Genomic DNA, 23,880 nt, shown 5'->3' with positions numbered 1-23,880 from the left:
GTCAGTCTGAGTTTTATTCTCTGTCCGTTTGTATTTTATTCTGTCAGTTTGAGTTTTATTCTCTGTCAGTTTGAGTTTTATTCTGTCAGTCTGAGTTTTATTCTTTGTCAGTTTGAGTTTTATTCTGTCAGTTTGAGTTTTATTCTCTGTCAGTTTGAGTTTTATTCTTTGTCAGTTTGAGTTTTATTCTGTCAGTCTGAGTTTTATTCTTTGTCAGTTTGAGTTTTATTCTGTCAGTTTGAGTTTTATTCTCTGTCAGTTTGAGTTTTATTCTGTCAGTTTGAGTTTTATTCTCTGACAGTTTGAGTTTTATTCTGTCAGTTTGAGTTTTATTCTCTGTCAGTTTGAGTTTTATTCTCTGTCAGTTTGAGTTTTATTCTCTGTCAGTTTGAGTTTTATTCTCTGACAGTTTGAGTTGTTGATGATGTTTCCACTGCGCAGACTCTCTGTGCCGGCCGCCGACCGTCGCCGCTACGCCTGCGTCAAATTGGGGTGTGGGGGGGGGGGGCGGTGACGTAATCAGCTGTGTCGTCACTTCCGGCCCTTCCCAGAGTTCTTCGCGGCAGCAAGATGGCAGACGTTTTGGATCTTCATGAGGCGGGAGGCGAGGATTTCGCCATGGACGATGAGGGCGACGGTAAAGTGGCGCCTGTCCCCAGTCTGCCCCCTGACGCCGGCCTCTCTGCCCCCTGACTCCAGCAACTCTCCACACCCCTCCCATGTTCAGCCTGTACATCACCGCCCCACGATCAGCCTATAGATCCCACCCCCAAGATCCAACTGTACACCCCCCCCCCGCCCCCCGGCACGATCAGCCTGTACATCCCCCACCCACAAACAGCCTGTGCACCCACCCCAGGATCAGCCTGTAAATTCCTACCCCCCCCCCCACGATCAGCCTGCACATCCCCCCCATGATCAGCCTGTACATCCTACCCCCCACGATCAGACTGTGCATCCTCCCGCCCCACACGATCAGCCTGTAAATTCCCCTCCCGGTGATCAGCCGGTATAAGACCCGGCAATCCGTCTGTACATCTCCCCTACTATCAGTCTGTACTTGCCACCCCACCACGATCAGCCTGTACATCCAACCCCAAGATTAGTCCATACATTCCCCCCCGGCATGGTCGGCCTGTACAACCCCCCTCCACCCCACAATCAGCGTGTAAATCCCACACACCGGTGATCAGAGTGTACATTCCGCGCCGCCCCCCACGATCGGTCTGGACATATCCCCCATGATCGGCCTGTAAATCCCACCCACCCGCGATCAGCTTGTACATCCCCCCCCACGATCAGTCTGTACATCCCCCCCCATGATCAGTCCGTTCATCCCCCCCCACGATCAGTCTGTACATCCGCCCCCACGATCAGTCTGTACATCCGCCCCCACGATCCGTCTGTACATCCGCCCCACACGATCAGTCTGTACATCACCCCACAATGATCAGTTTGTACATCCGCTCCACACGATCAGCCTGTAAATTCCCCTCCCGACGATCAGCCTGTATAAGACCCTGCGATCAGTCTGTACATCCCCCCTACGATCAGTGTGTACTTTCCTCCCACCACGATCAGCCTGTACATCTAACCCCAAGATTAGCCTGAACATCCCCACCCCACGATCAACCTGTACATTCCCTCCCCTCCATGATCAGTCTGTACATCCCCCCTGCCACGATCAGTCTGTATATCCTCCCCCACGATCAGTCTGTACATCTCCCCCGCACAATCAGCCTGTAAATCCCACCCACCCACAATCAGCCTGTACATCCCCCCATCATGACCTGTCTGTACATCTCCTCCACCACGATCAACCTGTACATTTCGCCCCCCAACCACGATCAGCCTGTACATGCGCAGCGCACAATCAGCCTGTACATGCACCTTTCCGACGATCAGCGTGTACATCCCTCCCCACGATCAGCTTGTACATCCCCTCCTCACGATCAGTCTGTACACACCCCCCCACGATCAGCCAGTACATCCCTCCGCCCCCACAATCAGTCTGTAAGTGTCCCCCTCACGATCAGTCTGTACATCACCCCCACGATTAGTCTGTACACCCCCCCTCCGATCAGCCTGTACATCACGCCCCCCCACAATCAGCCTGTACACACACCCCCACGATCAGTCTGTAAGTGTCCCCCTCATGATCAGTCTGTACATCCCCCCCACCACGATCAGTCTGTACATTGACCACCCCCTCCCCCATGAACAGTCTGTACACCACCCCCAATGATCAACCTGTACATAGTGCCACCCCCCACCATGATCAGCCTGAATATCCCCCCCACGATCAGACTGTACATTCCCCGCCCCCACGATCAGCCTGTACATCCCCCCTCAACCCCCATGATTTGTCTGTACATTCCACCCACCACGATCTGTCTGTACATCCCCGCCGCCCCCCCCCCCCCCCCCCCCCCCCCCACCGCCCAACCCCACAGTCAGCCTGTACATCCCCTGCCACGATCAGCCTTTACATCCCCACCCCACGATCAGTCTGTACATCCCCCCTCACCCCCCACGATCAGCCTGCACATCCCCCCCATGATCAGCCTGTAAATCCTACCCCCCATGATAAGCCCGTGCATCCTCCCGCCCCATAATCAGTCTGTACATCCCTCCCCCCCACAATCAGTCTGCACATCCCCCTACGATCAGTCTGTTCATCCCCCCCCCAATGATCAGTCTGTACAGCCGCCCCACGCGATCAGCCTGTAAATTCCCCTCCCAACGATCAGCCTGTATAAGACCCTGCGATCAGTCTGTACATCCCCCCTACGATCAGTCTGTACTTTCCCCCCCACCACTATCAGCCTGTACATCCAACCCCAAGATTAGCCTGTACATCCCTCCCGCACAATCAGACTGTACACCCCCCTCCCAGCACAATCAGCCTGTAAATCCCACCCACCCGCAATCAGCCTGTACATCTCCCCTACGATCAGCCTGCACATCCCCCCCATGATCAGCCTGTACATCCCCCACCACGATCAGTCTGTACATCACCCCCACGATCAGTCTGTACATCACCCCCACGATCAGTCTGTACACCCCCCCCCCGCCCCCCCCACCCCACGATCAGTCTGTACATCACCCCCACGATCAGTCTGCACACCGCCCCCCACGATCAGTCTGTACATCACCCCCAATGATCAACCTGTACATCATGCCATCCCCCACCAGTCTGTACATCCCTGCCGCCACGATCAGCCTGTACATGCGCCCCCCACGATCAGCCTGTACATCCCCGCCCCCCCCCACGTTCAGTCTGTACACCCCCCCCACCATGATCAGCCTCTACATCCCCCCCACGATCAGCCTGTACATCCCCCCCCCACGATCAACCTGTACACACCCCACCCGCCCACAATCAGCCTATACATCCCCCCAACCTCCACGATCAGCCTGCAAATTTGTAAATCCCAGCCCCCACGTTCAGCCTATATATCCCGCCCCCACAATCAGCCTGTAAATCCCACCCACCTGCGATCAGCCTGTACACCCACCCCACGATCAGGCTGTACTTCCCCCCTCCTGACGCTCAGCTGTATAACCCCCCACAATCAGCCTGTAATCCGCCCGCATAATCAGCCTGTACATCCCGCTCCACACGATCAGCCTACACACCCCGCCCCCCATGATCAGCCTGTACATCACCCCCCACAATCAGCCTGTGCACCCCCCCCCCACGATCAGTCAGTACACTCCCCCCCACGATCAGTCTGTACATCACCCCCACGGTCTGTCTGTACACCCCACCCCTCACGATAAGTCTGTACACCCCCCCCCCCACGATCAGTCTGTACACCCCCCCACGATCAGTCTGTACAGCAACCCCACGATCAGTCTGTACATCAACCCCACGATCAGTCTGTACACCACCCCCCCACGATCAGTCTGTACACCCCCCCACGATCAGTCTGTACATCAACCCCACGATCAGTCTGTAAACTCCCCACCCCACGATCAGTCTGTACATCCCCCCCCCACAATCAGCCTATACATGCTCCCAGCCCCCACGATCAGTCTGTACATCCCCCACCACAATCAACCTGTACATCGCCCCTCCACGATCAGCCTGTAAATCTGTAAATCCCACCCCCCGCGTTCAGCCTATACCTCCCGTCCCCATGATCAGCCTGTATATCCCCCCCCACGATCAGCCTGTAAATCCCACCCACCCGCAATCAGCCTGTACATCTCCCCCACGAACGGCCTGCACAACCCCCCCATGATCAGCCTGTGCATCATCCCGCCCCACGATCAGCCTGTACATCACCCCCCCCCACAATCAGCCTGTACACACCCTCCTACGATCAGCCTGTACATCCCCCCGCCCCCACAATCAGTCTGTAAGTGTCCCCCCCACGATCAGCCTGTACATTCCCCGCCCCCACGATCAGCCTGTACATCCCCCCTCAACCCCCATGATTTGTCAGTACATTCCACCTACCACGATCTGTCTGTACATCCCTGCCGGCACCCCCCCACCACAATCAGCCTGTATATGCGCCCCCCATGATCAGCCTGTAAATTCCCCTCCCAATGATCAGCCTGTATAAGACCCTGCGATCAGTCTGTACATCCCCCCTACGATCAGTCTGTACTTTCACCCCACCATGATCAGCCTGTACATCCAACACCAAGATTAGCCTGTACATTTCCCCCTGCACGATCAGCCTGTACACACAATCAGTGTGTAAATCCCACCCCCCCCCCCAAGATCAGCCTGTACACCCACCCCACGATCAGCCTGCACATCCCCCCACAATCAGCCCCTATACCCCCCCACGATCAGACTGTACATCCCACCCCCATGATCAGCCTGTACATCCCCCCTCCTGATGATCAGCTCTATAACCCCCCACGATCAGCCTGTAATCCGCCCGCATAATCAGCCTGTACATCCCGCTCCACACGATCAGCCTGTACTCCGCCCCCACCCACGATCAGCCTGTACACCGCCCCCCTGCCACAATCAGCCTACACACCCCGCCCCTCACGATCAGCCTGTACATCACCCCCCACGATCAGCCTGTACATCCCCCCGGCACGATCAGCCTGTAAATCCCCCCCCCACACGATCAGCCTGTAAATTCCCCTCCCGACGATCAGCCTGTATAAGACCCTGCGATCAGTCTGTACATCCCCACTACGATCAGTCTGTACTTCCCCCCCCACCACGATCAGCCTGTACATCCAACCCCAAGATTAGCCTGTGCATCCCCACACCAAGATTAGCCTGTGCATCCCCACCCCACGATCAACCTGTACACCCACCCCCGCACCACGATCAGTCTGTAAATCACCCCCCAAGATCAGCCTATACACCACCCCCGCAACGATCAGCCTGTAAATCCACCCCCCCCACCCATGATCAGCCTGTACATCCCCCCACCATGACCTGTCTGTACATTTCCCCCCCAACCATGATCAGCCTGTATATGCGCACCGCACAATCAGCCTGTACGTCCACCCATCCGATGATCTGCGTGTACATCCCTCCCCACGATCAGCTTGTACATCCCCTCCCCACGATCAACCTGTACATCCCCCCCACGATCAGTCTGTACACCCCCCCCCCACGATCAGTCTATACATCACCCCCACGGTCTGACTGTACACCTCCCCCCCCACGATAAGTCTGTACACCCCCCCCCATGATCAGTCTGTACATCCCCCCCACGATCAGTCTGTACACCCCCCCACGATCAGTCTGTACATCAACCCCAAGATCAGTCTGTACACCGCCCCCCACGATCAGTCTGTACACCCCCCCCACGATCAATCTGTGCATCCCCCGCCACGATCAGTCTGTCCATCAACCCCATGATCAGCCTGTACATCCCCTCCACGATCAGTCTGTACACCACCCCCCACGATCAGTCTGTACACCCCCCCACGATCAGTCTGTACATCAACCCCAAGATCAGTCTGTACACCGCCCCCCACGATTAGTCTGTACAACCCCCCCACGATCAATCTGTACACCCCCCCACGATCAGTCTGTACACTGCCCCCCACAATCAGTCTGTACACCCCCCCGCCACGATCAGTCTGTACATCACCCACATGATCAGCCTGTACATCTCCTCCACGATCAGTCTGTACACCACCCCCCACGATCAGTCTGTACACCCCCACCACGATCAGTCTGTACACTGCCCCCCACGATCAGTCTGTACATCACCCCCACGATCAGTCAATACACCACCCCCCCACAGTCTGTCTGTACACCCCACCCCCAACGATAAGTCCGTACACCCCCCCACGATCACTCTGTACATCAACCCCACGATCAGTCTGTACACCCCCCCTTCCACGATCAGTCTGTACACCCCCCCCACGATCAGTCTGTACAACCCCCCCCCCCCAACCACGATTAGCCTGTATATTCCCCCCCCACGATCAGCCTGTACACCGACCCCAAGATCAGCCTGTACATCCCCACCCACAATCAGTCTGTATATCCCCCCCCCCACAATCAACCTTTACATCCCCCAACACGATCAATCTGTAATTCCCCCCCATGATCAACCTGTACATTCCCCCCAACCACGATCAGCCTGTACATGCGCACCGCGCAATCAGCCTGTACATCCACCCCCCCACGATCAACCTGTACATACCCCCCCCGCCCACAGTCAGCCTATACATGCCCCCAGCCCCCACAATCAGTCTGTACATCCACAACCACGATCAAACTGTACAATCCCCCTCCAAGATCAGCCTGTAAATCCCACGGCCCATGTTCAGCCTATACCTCCCGCCCCCACGATCAGCCTGTACATCCGCCCCCCACGATCAGCCTGTAAATCCCACCCACTTGCGATCAGCATGGACAACCCGCTCCCCACGATCAGCCTGTACACCCCCCCACGATCAGCCTGTACACCCCCCCCACGATCAGCCTGAACACCCTGCCACAGTCAGCCTCTATACCCCCCACGAACAGCCTGTGCAGCACCCCCGCCACGATCAGCCTGTACATCCCCCCCGCCACGATCAGCCTGTACATCCCACCCCCACGATCAGCCTGTACATGCACCCCCAACGATCAGTTAGTACACCCCCACCCACGATCAGTCTGTAAATCCCCCCCCACGATCAGTCTGTACACCTCCCCCCCCACGATCAGTCTGTATATCCCCCCCACGATCAGTCTGTACACCCCCCCCCACGATCAGTCTGTACAACCCCACCCACGAACAGCCTGTATATTCCCCCCCCCCCACGATCAGTCTGTACATCCCCCCCTTGATCAGTCTGTACACCGCCCCCCAAGATCAGCCTGTGCATCCGCACCCACGATCAGCTTGTACATGCGCCCCCCACAATCAGTCTGTATATCCCCCCCCCCCACAATCGGTCTGTACATCCCCCCCAGCCATGATAAACCTGTACATTTCCCCCCCACAACCACGATCAGCCTATACATCCGCCCCACCCACGATCAGTCTGTACATCCCCCCACGATCAGTCTGTACACCCCCCCCAACAATCAGCCTGTATATTCCCCCCGACGATCAGCCTGTACACCGCCCCCCAAGATCAGCCTGTGCATCCCCACCCACAATCAGTCTGTAAATCCCCCCCCCACGATCAGTCTGTACATCACCCCCACGATCAGCCTGTACATCCCCCCCACGATCAGTCTGTACAACGCCCCCACGATCAGTCTGTACATCACCCCCACGGTCAGTCTGTACATCACCCCCACGGTCAGTCTGTACATCACCCCCCACGATCAGTCTGTACATCACCCCCACGATCAGTCTGCACACCACCCCCCCCACGATCAGTCTGTACATCACCCCCACGATCAGTCTGTACACCGCCCCCCTCGATCAGCCTGTACATCACCCCACCCCCACAATCAGCCTGTACACACCCTCCTACGATCAGCCTGTACATCCCCCCGCCCCCACAATCAGTCTGTAAGTGTCCCCCCCACGATCAGTCTGTACATTCCCCGCCCCCACGATCAGCCTGTACATCCCCCCTCAACCCCCATGATTTGTCTGTACATTCCACCCACCACGATCTGTCTGTACATCCCTGCCGGCACCCCCCTCCACGGTCAGCCTGTACATCCCCCCCCACCACAATCAGCCTGTACATGCGCCCCCCACGATCAGCCTGTAAATTCCCCTCCCAACGATCAGCCTGTATAAGACCCTGCGATCAGTCTGTACATCCCCCCTACGATCAGTCTGTACTTTCCCCCCCACCATGATCAGCCTGTACATCCAACCCCAAGATTAGCCTGTACATTTCCCCCTGCACGATCAGCCTGTACACCCTCCCCCCGCACAATCAGCGTGTAAATCCCACCCCCCCCAAGATCAGCCTGTACACCCACCCCACAATCAGCCTGTACACCCCCCCACGATCAGTCTGTACATCAACCCCACGATCAATCTGTACACCCCCCCGCCATGATCTGTCTGTACACCCCCCCCCACGATCAGTCTGTACATGCGCCCCCAACAATCAGTCTGTATGTCCCCCCCCACGATCAGTCTGTACACACCCCCCCCCCACGATCAGCCTGTATATTCCCCCCCCCACGATCAGCCTGTACACCGACCCCAAGATCAGCCTGTACATCCCCACCCACAATCAGTCTGTATATTCCCCCCCACAATCAACCTTTACATCCCCCAACACGATCATTCTGTAATTCCCCCCCATGATCAACCTGTACATTCCCCCCAACCACGATCAGCCTGTACATGCGCACCACGCAATCAGCCTGTACATCACCCCCCCACGATCAACCTGTACATACCCCCCCTCCCACAATCAGCCTATACATGCCCCCAGCTCCCACGATCAATCTGTACATCCCCCACCACGATCAACCTGTACGTCCCCCCTCCAAGATCAGCCTGTAAATCTGTAAATCCCACGCCCCACGTTCAGCCTATACCTCCCGCCCCCACGATCAGTCTGTACGTTCCCCCTCCACGATCAGCCTGTAAATCCCAGCCACCTGCGATCAGCATGGACAACCCGCTCTCCACGATCAGCCTGTACACCTCCCCACGATCAGCCTGAACACCCTGCCACAGTCAGCCTCTATACCCACCACGAACAGCCTGTACATCCCACCCCCACGATCAGCCTGTACGTGCGCCCCCAACGATCAGTCAGTAGACCCCCACCCACGATCAGTCTGTACATGCCCCCCCACGATCAGTCTGTATACCCCCACCCACGAACAGCCTGTATATTCCCCCCCCCACGATCAGTCTGTACACCGCCCCCCAAGATCAGCCTGTGCATCCCCACCCACGATCAGCTTGTACATGCGCCCCCGCCATGATCAACCTGTACATTTCCCCCCCCAACCACGATCAGCCTATACATCCTCCCATCCACGATCAGTCTGTACATCCCCCCCACAATCAGTCTGTACATCCCCCCCACGATCAGTCTGTACACCCCCCCCAACGATCAGCCTGTATATTCCCCCCCACGATCAGCCTGTACACCGCCCCCCAAGATCAGCCTGTGCATCCCCACCTACGATCAGCCTGTACATGCGCCCCCCCCACAATCAGTCTGTACATCCCTCCCCACGATCAGTCTGTACATCCACCCTCCCGACGATCAGCCTGTAAATTCCCCTCCCGACGATCAGCCTTTAAATTCCCCTCCCGACGATCAGCCTGTAAATTCCCCTCCCGACGATCAGCCTGTATAAGACCCTGCGATCAGTCTTTACATCCCCCCACCACAATCAGCCTGTACATCCAACTCCAAGATTAGCCTGTACATCCCCACCCCACGATCAGCCTGTACATCCCCCCCACCGCACGATCAGCGTGTAAATCCCACATATCCACGATCAGCCTGTACATCCCCCCCCAACGTTCAGTATGTACATCTCCCCACCACAATCAGTCTGTACGTCGCCCCCCCCACCCACCACGATCAGTCTGTACACCACCCCTCACGATCAACCTGTACATCGTGTAATCCCCCCCCCACGATCAGCCTGAACATCCTCCCCCCCACCGATGATCACCCTGCACATCCCCCCCCCAAGAATCAGTCTGTACGTCCCCCTCATGATCAGTCTGTTCATCCGCCCCCACGATCAGTCTGTACTTTCCCCCCAACCACGATCAGCCTGTACATCCAACCCCACGATCAGCCTGTACATTCCCCCCCACCATGATCAGCCTGTACATCCCCCCACCCCGCACGACCAGCCTGTAAATCTCACCCACCCGCGATCAGCCTGCATATCCCCCCCACGATCAGTCTGTACGTCCGCCCCCACAATCAGTCTGTACACCCCCACCCACGAACAGCCTGTATATTCCCCACCCCCGATCAGCCTGTACATGTGCCCCCCACAATCACTCTGTATATGCCCCCCCACGATCAGTCTGTACATCCCCCCCCCATGATCAACCTGTACATTTCCGCTCCAACCACGATCAGCCTGTACATGCGCACCGCACAATCAGCCTGTACATCCACCCTCCCGACGATCAGCATGTACATCCCTCCCCCCGATCAGTCTCTACATCCCCCCCCACGATCAGTCTGTACACCCCCCCACCATCAGTCTGTACACCCCCCCGACGATCAGTCTGTACACCCCCCCCCACGATCAGCCTATACGTCCCCCCCTCGATCAGTCTGTACATCCCCCCCATGATCAGCCTGTACATCCTACCCCCCACGATCAGCCTGTGCATCCTCCTGCCCCACGATCAGTCTGTACATCCCTCCCCTCACAATCAGTCTGTACCTCCCCCCCCACAATCAGTCTGTACGTCCCTCCCACAATCAGTTTGTACGTCCCCCCCACGATCAGTCTGTTTATCCCCCCCCCAACAATCAGTCTGTATAAGACCCTGCGATCAGTCTGTACATCCCCCCTACGATCAGTCTGTACTTTCCCCCCAACCACAATCAGCCTGTACATCCAACCCCACGATCAGCCTGTACATTCCCCCCCGCCATGATCAGCCTGTACATCCCCCCATCCCGCACGATCAGCCTGTAAATCTCACCCACCCGCGATCAGCCTGCATATCCCCCCCAACGATCAGCCTGTACATCCACCCCCATGATCAGCCTGTACATCCCCCCCTCGATCAGTCTGTACATTCCCCCTCACCCCCCCACGATCAGCCTGCACATCCCCCCCATGATCAGCCTGTACATCCTACCCACCACGATCAGCCTGTGCATCCTCCTGCCCCACGATCAGTCTGTACATCCCTCCCCTCACAATCAGTCTGTACGTCCGCCCCCACAATCAGTCTGTACGTCCCTCCCACAATCAGTCTGTACGTCCCCCCTACGATCAGTCTGTACTTTCCCCCCCACCACGACCAGCCTGTACGTCCAACCCCAAGATTAGCCTGTACATTCCCCCCCGCACGTTCAGCCTGAACAGCACCCCCCCGCACAATCAGCGTGTAAATCCCACCCACCCGTGATCAGCCTGTACATCTGCCCCACGATCAGCTTGCACATCCCCCGCATGATCAGCCTGTACATCCTACCCCCCATGATCAGCCTGTGCATCATCCCGCCCCACGGTCATTCTGTACATCCCTCCCCCCCACAATCAGTCTGTTCATCCCCCCAACGATCAGTCTGTACATCCGCCCCCACGATCAGTCTGTACATCCGCCCCACACAATCAGCCTGTAAATTCCCTTCCCGACGATCAGCCTGTATAAGACCCTGCGATCATCCTGTACATCCCCCCTATGATCAGTCTGTACTTCCCCCCACCACGATCAGCCTGTACATCCAACCCCAAGATTAGCCTGTACATCCTACCCCAAGATTAGCTTGTACATCCCCACCCCACGATCAAGCTGTACACCCCCCCACCACGATCAGTCTGTAAATCTCCCCCCCAAGATCAGCCTATACACCCCCCCGCAACGATTAACCTGTACATTCCCACTCCCCATGATCAGTCTGTACATCCCCCCTGCCACAATCAGTCTGTATATCCTCCCCCACGATCAGTCTGTACATCCCCCCCGCACGATCAGCCTGTAAATCCCCCCCCACCCATGATCAGCCTGTACATCCCTCCACCATGACCTGTCTGTACATCTCCCCCATCACGATCAACCTGTACATTTACCCCCCAACCACGATCAGCCTGAATATCACCCCCACGATCAGCCTGTATATCCCCCCCACGATCAGCTTGTACATCTCCCCGACCCACGACCAGTCTGTACACACCCACCCACGAACAGCCTGTATATTCCCCACCCCCGATCAGCCTGTACATGCGCCCCCCACAATCACTCTGTATATGCCCCCCCCACGATCAGTCTGTACACCCCCCCCAACGATCAGCCTGTATATTCCCCCCCACAATCAGCCTGTACACCGCTCCCCCCAAGATCAGCCTGTGCACCCACCCCCACGATGAACCTGTACATCCTCCCCACGATCAGCCTGTAAATTCCCCTCCCGACGATCAGCCTGTAAATTCCCCTCCCGACGATCAGCCTGTATAAGACCCTGCGATCAGTCTGTACATCCCCCCTACAATCAGTCTGTACTTTCCCCCCCACCACTATCAGCCTGTACATCCAACCCCAAGATTAGCTTGTACATCCCCACCCCACCGCACGATCAGCGTGTAAATCCCACACACCCGCGATCAGCCTGTACATCCCCCCCAACCCATGATCAGCCGGTACATCGCTCCGCCATGACCTGTCTGTACATCTCCCCCACCACGATCAACCTGTACATTTACCCCCCAACCACGATCAGCCTGTATATCACCCCCAAGATCAGCCTGTACATCCCCCCCACGATCAGCTTGTACATCCCCCCGACCCACGATCAGTCTGTACACCCCCACCCACGAACAGCCTGTATATTCCCCACCCCCGATCAGCCTGTACATGTGCCCCCCACAATCACTCTGTATATGCCCCCCCACGATCAGTCTGTACATCCCCCCCCCATGATCAACCTGTACATTTCCGCTCCAACCACGATCAGCCTGTACATGCGCACCGCACAATCAGCCTGTACATCCACCCTCCCGACGATCAGCATGTACATCCCTCCCCCCGATCAGTCTCTACATCCCCCCCCACGATCAGTCTGTACACCCCCCCACCATCAGTCTGTACACCCCCCCGACGATCAGTCTGTACACCCCCCCCCCACGATCAGTCTGTACATCACCTCCACGATCAGTCTGTACACCTCCCCCACGATTAGTCTGTACTCCCCCCCCCCCACAATCAGTCTGTACATCACCGCACGATCAGTCTGTACACCGCCCCCCCCCCTCCGCCCCACAATCAGTCTGTACATCATCCCCACGATCAGTCTGTACACCTCCCCCACGATCAGTCTGTACACCCCCCCCAACGATCAGCCTGTATATTCCCCCCCACAATCAGCCTGTACACCGCTCCCCCCAAGATCAGCCCAAGATCAGCCTGTGCACGCCCCCCACGATCAACCTGTACATCCCCCCCGCCACGATCAGTCTATATATCCTCCCCACGATCAGCCTGTAAATTCCCCTCCCGACAATCAGCCTGTAAATTCCCCTCCCAACGATCAGCCTGTATAAGACCCTGCGATCAGTCTGTACATCCCCCAACGATCAGTCTGTACTCCCCCCCCCACAATCAGTCTGTATATTCCCCCCCACAATCAGCCTGTACACCGCTCCCCCCAAGATCAGCCTGTGCACCCCCCCCACGATCAACCTGTACATCCCCCCCCCCAACGATCAGTCTATACATCCTCCCCACGATCAGCCTGTAAATTCCCCTCCCGACAATCAGCCTGTAAATTCCCCTCCCGACGATCAGCCTGTATAAGACCCTGCGATCAGTCTGTACATCCCCCAACGATCAGTCTGTACACCTCCCCCACGATTAGTCTGTACTCCCCCCCCCACAATCAGTCTGTATATTCCCCCCCACAATCAGCCTGTACACCGCTCCCCCCAAGATCAGCCCAAGATCAGCCTGTGCACCCCCCCCACGATCAACCTGTACATCCCCCCCCCACGATCAGTCTATACATCCTCCCCACGATCAGCCTGTAAATTCCCCTCCCGACAATCAGCCTGTAAATTCCCCTCCCGACGATCAGCCTGTATAAGACCCTGCGATCAGTCTGTACATCCCCCAACGATCAGTCTGTACTTTCCCCCCCACCACTATCAGCCTGTACATCCAACCCCAAGATTAGCTTGTACATCACCACCCCACCGCACGATCAGCGTGTAAATCCCACACACCCGCGATCAGCCTGTACATCCCCCCCAACCCATGATCAGCCTGTACATCCCTCCGCCATGACCTGTCCATACATCTCCCCCACCACGATCAACCTGTACATTTACCCCCCAACCACGATCAGCCTGTATATCACCCCCATGATCAGCCTGTACATTCCCCCAACGATCAGCTTGTACATCCCCCTGACCCACGATCAGTCTGTACACCCCCACCCACGAACAGCCTGTATATTCCCCACCCCCGATTAGCCTGTACATGTGCCCCCCACAATCACTCTGTATATGCCCCCCCCACGATCAGTCTGTACATCCCCCCCCACGATCAGTCTGTACAACCCCCCACCATCAGTCTGTACACCCCCCCCCAACGATCAGTCTGTACACCCCCCCCACGATCAGTCTGTACATCACCTCCACGATCAGTCTGTACACCTCCCCCACGAACAGTCTGTACACCCCCCACCATGATCAGTCTGTACATCACCCGTACGCTCAATCTGTACACCCCCCACCACGATCAGTCTGTACACCCCCCCCACCATCAGTCTGTACACCCCCCTGACGATCACTCTGTACACCCCCCCGACGATCAGTCTGTACACCCCCCCCAACGATCAGTCTGTACATCACCCCCACGATTAGTCTGTACACCCCCCCCACGATCAGTCTGTACATCCCTCCCACGATCAGTCTGTACACCCCCCCACAATCAGTCTGTACATCACCCGCACGATCAGTCTGTACACCACCCCCCCCCCCCCTCCCCCCCCCCCCCCCCACAATCAGTCTGTACATCACCCGCACGATCAGTCTGTACACACCCCCCACGATCAGTCTGTACATCATCCCTACGATCAGTCTGTACACCTCCCCAACGATCAGTCTGTACACCCACCCCAACGATCAGCCTGTATATTCCCCCCACAATCAGCCTGTACACCGCTCCCCCCAAGATCAGCCTGTGCACCCCCCCCACGATGAACCTGTACATCCCCCCCCACGATCAGTCTGTACATCCTCCCCACGATCAGCCTGTAAATTCCCCTCCCGACGATCAGCCTGTAAATTCCCCTCCCGACGATCAGCCTGTATAAGACCCTGCGATCAGTCTGTACATCCCCCCTACAATCAGTCTGTACTTTCCCCCCCACCACTATCAGCCTGTACATCCAACCCCAAGATTAGCTTGTACATCCCCACCCCACCGCACGAACAGCGTGTAAATCCCACACACCCGCGATCAGCCTGTACATCCCCCCCACCGCACGATCAGCGTGTAAATCCCGCACGCCCGCGATCAGCCTGTACATCCCCCAACAACGTTCAATCTGTACATCCCCCCACCACAATCAGTCTGTACGTCGCCCCCCCCACCACGATCAGTCTGTACACCACCCTTCACGTTCAACCTGTACATCGTTAAACCCCCCACCACCCCGCCACCCCCCCCCACCACTGACGATCAGCCTGAACATCGCCCCCCACGATCAGCCGGTACATTCCCCTCAACCCCCACGATCAACCTGAACATCTCTCCCCCCAACAATCAGTCTGTACGTCCCCCTCACGATCTGTCTGTTCATCCCCCGCCATGATCAGTCTGTACATCCCACCCCACAATCAGTCTGTACACCCCCCCCCACGATCAGTCTGTTATTCACCTGCACGATCAGTCTGTACACCCCTACCCACGAACAGCCTGTATATTCCCCCCGCCACGATCAGCCTGTACACCGCCCCCCAAGATCAGCCTGTGCATCCCCAACCACGATCAGCCTGTACATGCGCCCCCCACAATCAGTCTGTATATCCCCCCGCCACGATCAGTCTGTACATCCCCACTCCACGATCAGCCTGTACATCCCCCCCTCGATCAGTCTGTACATCCCCCCTCACCCCCCACGATCAGCCTGCACATCCCCCCCATGATCAGCCTGTACATCCTACCCCCCACGATCAGCCTGTGCTTCCTCCCGCCCCACGATCAGTCTGTACATCCCTCCCCTCACAGTCAGTCTGTACGTCCCCCCCACAATCAGTCTGTACGTCCCCCCCACAATCAGTCTGTCCGTCCACCCTACAATCAGTCTGTACGTCCCCCCCACGATCAGTCTGTTCATCCCCCCGCCAGCGATCAGTTTGTACATTCCCCCCCACAATCAGTCTGTACGTCCCCCCCACAATCAGTCTGTACGTCCCGCCCACAATCAGTCTGTACGTCCCCCCAACGATCAATCTGTTCATCCCCCCACTACGATCATTCTGTACTTTCCCCCCCCACCACGACCAGCCTGTACATCCAACCCCAAGATTAGCCTGTACATTCCCCCCCACACGATCAGCCTGTACAGCACCCCCCCCCACACAATCAGCGTGTAAATCCCACCCACCCGTGATCAGCCTGTACATCCCCCCCCACGATCAGCCTGCACATCCCATGCATGATCAGCCTGTACATCCTACCCCCCATGATCAGCCTGTGCATCATCCCGCCCCACGGTCATTCTGTACATCCCTCCTCCCCCCCCCACGATCAGTCTGTTCATCCCCCCCAACGATCAGTCTGTACATCCCTCCCCTCACAGTCAGTCTGTACGTCCCCCCCACGATCAGTCTGTACACCCCCCCCCCCCAACCATCGGTCTGTACACCCCGCCCACGATCAGTGTGTACATCACCCGCACGATCAGTCTGTACACCCCCCCAACGATCAGCCTGTATATTCCCCACCCACGATCAGCCTGTACATGCGCCCCCCCACAATCAGTCTGTACATCCCCCCTCCCACGATCAACCTGTACATCCCCCACCACGATCAGTCTGTACATCCCTCCCCACGATCAGCCTGTAAATTCCCCTCCCGACGATCAGCCTGTAAATTCCCCTCCCGACGATCAGCCTGTATAAGACCCTGTGATCAGTCTGTACATCCCCCTCTACGATCAGTCTGTACTTTCCCCCTCACCACTATCAGCCTGTACATCCAACCCCAAAATTAGCTTGTACATCCCCCCCACCGCACGATCAGCGTGTAAATCCCACACACCGGCAATCTGCCTATACATCCCCCCCACCGCACGATCAGCGTGTAAATCCCACACACCTGCGATCAACCTGTACATCCCCAACAACGTTCAGTCTGCACATACCCCCACCACAATCAGTCTGTACATTGCCCCCCCACCCCTCCACGATCAGTCTGTACACCACCCTTCACGTTCAACCTGTACATCGTGTAACCCCCCCGCCACGATCAGCCTGAACATCGCCCCCCACAATCAGCCGGTACATTCCCCCTCAACCCCCACGATCAGTCTGAACATCCCCCCCCCCCACGATCAGCCTGTACATCCCCGCCCCCCCACCCCCAACAATCAGTCTGTACATCCCCCCCACGATCAGCCTGCACATGCCCCCCATGATCAGCCTGTACATCCTACCCCCCACGATCAGCCTGTGCATCATCCCACCCCACGATCAGTCTGTACTTTCCCCCCCACCACTATGAGCCTGTACATCCAACCCCAAGATTAGCTTGTACATTCCCCCCACCCCACAATCAGCATGTAAATCCCACACACCCGCAATCAGCCTGTACATCCCCCCCACCACACGATCAGCGTGTAAATCCCACTCACCCGCGATCAGCCTGTACATCCCCAACAACGTTCGGTCTGCGCATCCCCCCACCACAATCAGTCTGTACGTCACCCACCGCCCCCCCCCCCCCCACTACGATCAGTCTGTACAACACCCTTCACGTTCAACCTCTACATCGTGTAACCCCCCCCTACGATCAGCCTGAACATCGCCCCCCACGATCAGCCGGTACATTCCCCCTCAACCCCCACGATCAGTCTGAACGTCCCCCCCTCCAACAATCAGTCTGTACATCACCCCCACGATCAGTCTGTACATCACCCGCACGATCAGTCTGTATACCCCCCCAATGATCAGTCTGTACATCACCCCCACGATCAGTCTGTACACCCCCCCACGATCAGTCTGTACACCGCCCCCCACGACCAGTCTGTACATCACCCGCACGATCAGTCTGTACACCCCCCCCAGCGATCAGTCTGTACATCCCCCCCACGATCAGTCTCTACACCCCCCCCCCCACGATCAGTCTCTACATCACCCGCACGATCAGTCTGTATACCCCCCCACGATCAGTCTGTACACCCCCCCACGATCAGTCTGTACACCCCCCCCATGATCAGTCTGTACATCACCCGCACGATCAGTCTGTACACCCCCACCCACGAACAGACTGTATATCACCCCCCCCACGATCAGCCTGTACACCGCCCCCCAAGATCAGCCTGTGCATCCCCAACCACAATCAGCCTGTACATGCGCCCCCCACAATCAGTCTGTATATCCCCCCGCCACTATCAGTCTGTACATCCCCACCCCACGATCAACCTGTACATCCCCCAACACGATCAGTCTGTAATTCCCCCTCCATGATCAACCTGTACATTTCCCCCCCCAACCACGATCAGCCTGTACATGCGCACCGCACAATCAGCCTGTACATCCCCCCCCACGATCAACCTGTACATACCCCCCCGCCCACAATCAGCCTATACATGCCCCCAGCCCCCACGATCAGTCTGTACATCCACCACCACAATCAAGCTGTACATCCCCTCTCCACGATCAGCCTGTAAATCTGTAAATCCCACGCCCCACGTTCAGCCTATACCTCCCGCCCCCACGATCAGTCTGTACATTCCCCCCCCACGATCAGCCTGTAAATCCCAGCCACCTGCGATCAGCATGGACAACCCACTCCCCACAATCAGCCTGTACACCCCGCCCCCCCCACGATCAGCCTGTACACTCCCCATAATCAGCCTCTATACCCCCCCACGAACAGCCTGTACAGCCCCCCCGCCATGATCAGCCTGTAAATCCCACCCCCACGATCAGCCTGTACATCCCTGCTCCGCACGATCAGCCTGTAAATCCCACCCACCTGCGATCAGCCTGTACATCCCCCCTCACGATCAGCCTATACATCCCCTCTTCTGACGATCAGCTGTATAACCCCCCACGATCAGCCTGTACATCCCGCTCCCCACGATCAGCCTGTCCACCGCCCCCCCCACCCCCATGATCAGCCTATACTCCCCGCCCCACACAATCAGCCTGTACATCCCCCCCCCCACGATCAGCCTGTGCATCACCCCCACGATCAGCCTGCACATCCCCGCCCGCACGATCAGCCTGTAAATCCCACGCACCCGCGATCAGCCTGTATATCCCCCCCACGATCAGCCTGTACATCCCCCACCCACCAACAGCTTGTACACCCATCCCACGATCAGCCTGTACATCCCCCGCCCCCAAGATCAGCCTGTATATCCCCCCTCCGCGATCAGTCTGTACATCCCCCCCTCCGATCAGTCTGTACATCACCCCTCACCCCCCACGATCAGCCTGCACAGCCCCCCCTATGATCAGCCTGTACATCCTACCCCCCACGATCAGCCTGTGCATCCTCCCGCCCCACAATCAGTCTGTACATCCCTCTTCTCACAGTCAGTCTGTACGTCCCCCCCACAATCAGTCTGTACGTCCCCCCCACGATCAGTCTGTTCATCCCCCCCGCCAACGATCAGTCTGTACATCCGCCCCACACGATCAGCCTGTAAATTCCCCTCCCAACGGTCAGCCTATATAAGACCCTGCAATCAGTCTGTACATCCCCCCTACGATCATCTGTACTTTCCCCCCCACCACGGTCAGCCTGTACATCCAACCCCAAGATTAGCCATACATTCCCCCCTGCACAATCAGCTTGTACACCACTCCCCCCGCACAATCAGCGTGTAAATCCCACCCACCCGTGATCAGCCTGTACATCCCCCTCCCGACGATCAGCCTGTAAGTTCCCCTCCCGACGATCAGCCTGTATAAGACCCTGTGATCAGCCTGTATAAGACCCTGTGATCAGCCTGTACATCCCCACCCACGATCAGCCTGTACATGCGCCCCCCACAATCAGTCTGTACATCCCCTCCCCCACGATCAGTCTGTACGTCCCCCACACACCCCCACAATCAGCCTGTGCATCCCCACCCACGATCAGCCTGTACATGCGCCCCCCACAATCAGTCTGTACATCCCCTCCCCCACGATCAGTCTGTATGTCCCCCACCCCCCCATGATCAGTCTGTACATCCACCCTCCCGACGATCAGCCTGTAAATTCCCCTCCCGACGATCAGCTTGTACATCCACCCTCCCGACGATCAGTCTGTACATACCTCCCCACGATCAGTCTGTACATCCCCCCCATGCTCAGCCTGTATATTCCCCCCCACGATCAGCCTGTATATGCGCCCCAAACGATCATTCTGTACGTCCTCCACCCCCCCCACAATCAACCTGTACATCCCCTCCCAGGTCAGTCTGTACACCGCACCCCCCCACCCCCCACGATCAGCCTGTATATTCCCCCACCCACGATCAGCCTGTACACTGCTCCCCAAGATCAGCCTGTACATCCCCCCCACGATCAAACTGTACATCCTCCCCACCATGATCAGCCTGTGCATCCCCATCCACGATCAGCTTCTACATCCCCCCCAAGATTAGCCAGTACATCCCCCCTTGCATGATCAGCCTGTAAATTCCCCTGCACGATCAGCCTGTAAATCCCCCCTAATGATCAACTTGTACATCCCCCCTCCACGATCAGCCTGTAAATCTGTAAATCCCACCCCCCTCGTTCAGACTGTACATCCCGCACCCACGATCATTCTGTACATCTCCTACACCCCCACAATCAGCCTGTACACCCCCCAGCCCTCACGATCAGTATGTACATCCGCACACCCACCCCCCATCATCACCCTGTACATCCCCCCCATGATCAGCCTGTACATCACCCCCCAAGAACCCCATGTATATCCCCCCACACGATCAGCCTGTAAATCCCACCCACCCACGATCAGCCTTTACACCGTCCCCCCGGCGAACAGCCTGTACATCCCCCCCACCACGATCAGTCTGTACATTTCCCCTCCCCAACCACGATCAGCTTGTACATTCACCCTCCCGACGATCAGCCTGTACCATCCCTCCCCACGATCAGTCTGTACATCACCCCCACGATCAGTCTGTACGTCCCCCACCCCCCGCACAATCAGCTTGTATATCCCCCACCGCGATCAGTCTGTACATCCCCCCCCCCTCACAACTCAAAATCAGTCTGTACGTCCCACCCACGATCAGTCTGTTCATCCCCCCCCCTCAACGATCAGTCTATACATCCGCCCCACACGATCGACCTGTAAATTCCCCTCCCGACGATCAGCCTGTAACTTCCCCTCCCGACGATCAGCCTCTATAAGACCCTGCGATCAGTCTGTATATCCCCCCTACGATCAGTCTGTGCTTTCCCCCCCACCACGATCAGCCTGTACATCCAACCCCAAGATTATCCTGTACATCCCCACCCCACCATCAACCTGTACACCCCCCCCACCCACGATCAGCCTGTACATGCGCCCCCCCACAATCAGTTTCTACATCCCCCCCCCACCACGATCAGTCCGTACATTCCCACCCCCATGATCAACCTGTAAATCTCTCCCAAGATCAGCCTATACACGCCCCCCGCAGCGATTAACCTGTACATCCCGCCCCCCCATGATCAGTCTGTACATCCCCCCTGCCATGATCAGTCTGTAGATCCTCCCCCATGATCAGTTTGTACGTCCGCCCTGCAAGATCAGCCTGTACACACCCACTCCCCACGATCAGCCTGTACATCCCCACAATCAGCCTGTACATCCCCCACCCACGAACAGCCTGTACACCGCCCCCCCACGATCAGCCTGTACATCTCCCCCCGCAATCAGCCTGTACATCACCCCCCAACACACACAATCAATCTGTATGTCCCACCCACGATCAGTCTGTTCATCCCCCCCCAATGATCAGTCTGTACATCCGCCCCACACGATCAGCCTATAAATTCCCTTCCCGACGATCAGCCTGTATAAGATCCTGCGATCAGTCTGTACATCCCCCCTACAACGATCAGCCTGTACATCCAACCGCAAGATTAGCCTGTACATTCCCTCCCGCACGATCAGCCTGTACAACCCCACCCCATGATCAACCTGTACACCCACCCCACTCACGGTCAGGCTGTACATGCGCCCCCCACGATCAGTCTGTACACCCCTGCCACGATCAGCCTGTATATTCCCCCCCCATGATCAGCCTGTACATGCGGCCCAACGATCAGTCTGTACGTCCCCACCGCCCCCACAATCAGCCTGTACATCCCCCCCACAATCAGTCTGTACATCCCCCCCCACAATCAGTCTGTACATCCCCCACCACGATCAGTCTGTACACCGCCCCCCCAATGATCAGCCTGTATATTCCCCCCCATGATCAGCCTGTACACTGCCCCCCAAGATCAGCCTGTACATTCCCCCGCCCCATGATCAGCCTGTGCATCCCCCCCAACAATCAGCCTGTACATCCCCCCCATGTTTAGCCAGTACATCCCCCCCCCACGATCAGCCTGTAAATTCCCCCCCGCACGATCAGCCTGTAAATCCCCCCACCCACGATCAGCCTGTACACCGCCCCCCCCACGATCAACCTGTACATTTCCCCCCCAACCACGCTCAGCCTGTACATCCTCCCCACACAATCAGCCTGTACATCCCACACCCATGATCAGCCTGTAAATCCCCCCCACCCACGGTCAGCCTGTACACCGCACCCCCCCCCCCCCCCCCCCCCCACCATGATATGTCTGTACACCCCCCCCAACCACGATCAGCCTGTACATGCCCCCCACGATCAGCCTGTACATGCGACCCCACAATCAGTCGGTACATCCCCCCCCCCAAGATCAGTCTGTACATTCCCCCCCAACGATCAGTCTGTACACCCACCCCCCCATGATAATCCTGTACACCCCCCCCCCCACGATCAGCCTGTAAATCCCCCCTCACCCCCCACGATCAGCCTGCAAATCCCCCCATGATCAGCTTGTTCATCCTACCCCATGATCAGCCTGTACGTCCTACCCCCCACGATCAGTCTGTTCATCCCCCCCCCGCAACGATCAGTCTGTACATCCCCCACCACGATCAGTCTGTACACCGCCCCCCCCACGATCAGCCTGTATATTCCCCCCCACGATCAGCCTGTACATCCCCCCCCCCCACGATCAGCCTGTACATCCCCCCACCATGATCAGCCTGTGCATCCCCACCCACGATCAGCCTGTACATCCCCCCCAAGATTAGCCAGTACATCCCCCCTGCATGATCAGCCTGTAAATCCCACCCACCCACGATCAGCCTGTACACCACCCCCCCACGATCAGCCTGTGCATCCTCCACCTCATGATCAGTCTGTACATCCCTTCCCCCCAACAATCAGTCTGTTCATCCGCCCCCACGGTCAGCTTGTACATCCCCCCCACCACGATCAGTCTGTACATCCCCCTACGATCAGTCTGTACTTCCCCCCCACCATGATCAGCCTGTACATCCAACCCCAAGATTAGCCTGTAAATTCCCCTCCCAACGATCAGCCTGTACATCCCCC

General features: G+C 57.4%; 1 protein-coding gene across 2 annotated transcripts in view; it reads left to right on the top strand.

The window, feature by feature from the left end:
* The first annotated feature begins 508 nt into the window (after positions 1 to 508).
* The window catches only part of rbm8a (RNA binding motif protein 8A), a 36,918-nt gene continuing 13,546 nt past the window's right edge, over positions 509 to 23,880 (top strand). Inside the window, exon 1 of one of the 2 annotated variants that reach the window (XM_041181703.1) lies at positions 509 to 637. In XM_041181703.1, coding sequence (XP_041037637.1) covers positions 571 to 637 — 67 coding nt within the window. In that variant the 5' untranslated portion in view covers positions 509 to 570. The remainder of the gene's footprint in view (positions 638 to 23,880) is intronic. The other variant, XM_041181704.1, reaches the window with a different exon arrangement.

This window comes from Carcharodon carcharias (assembly GCF_017639515.1).
Source record: "Carcharodon carcharias isolate sCarCar2 chromosome 36 unlocalized genomic scaffold, sCarCar2.pri SUPER_36_unloc_14, whole genome shotgun sequence".
NCBI classification, from domain to species: domain Eukaryota; kingdom Metazoa; phylum Chordata; class Chondrichthyes; order Lamniformes; family Lamnidae; genus Carcharodon; species Carcharodon carcharias.
Note: the sequence above shows the minus strand (reverse complement) of the source record. Positions and strands in the feature narration are given on the sequence as shown.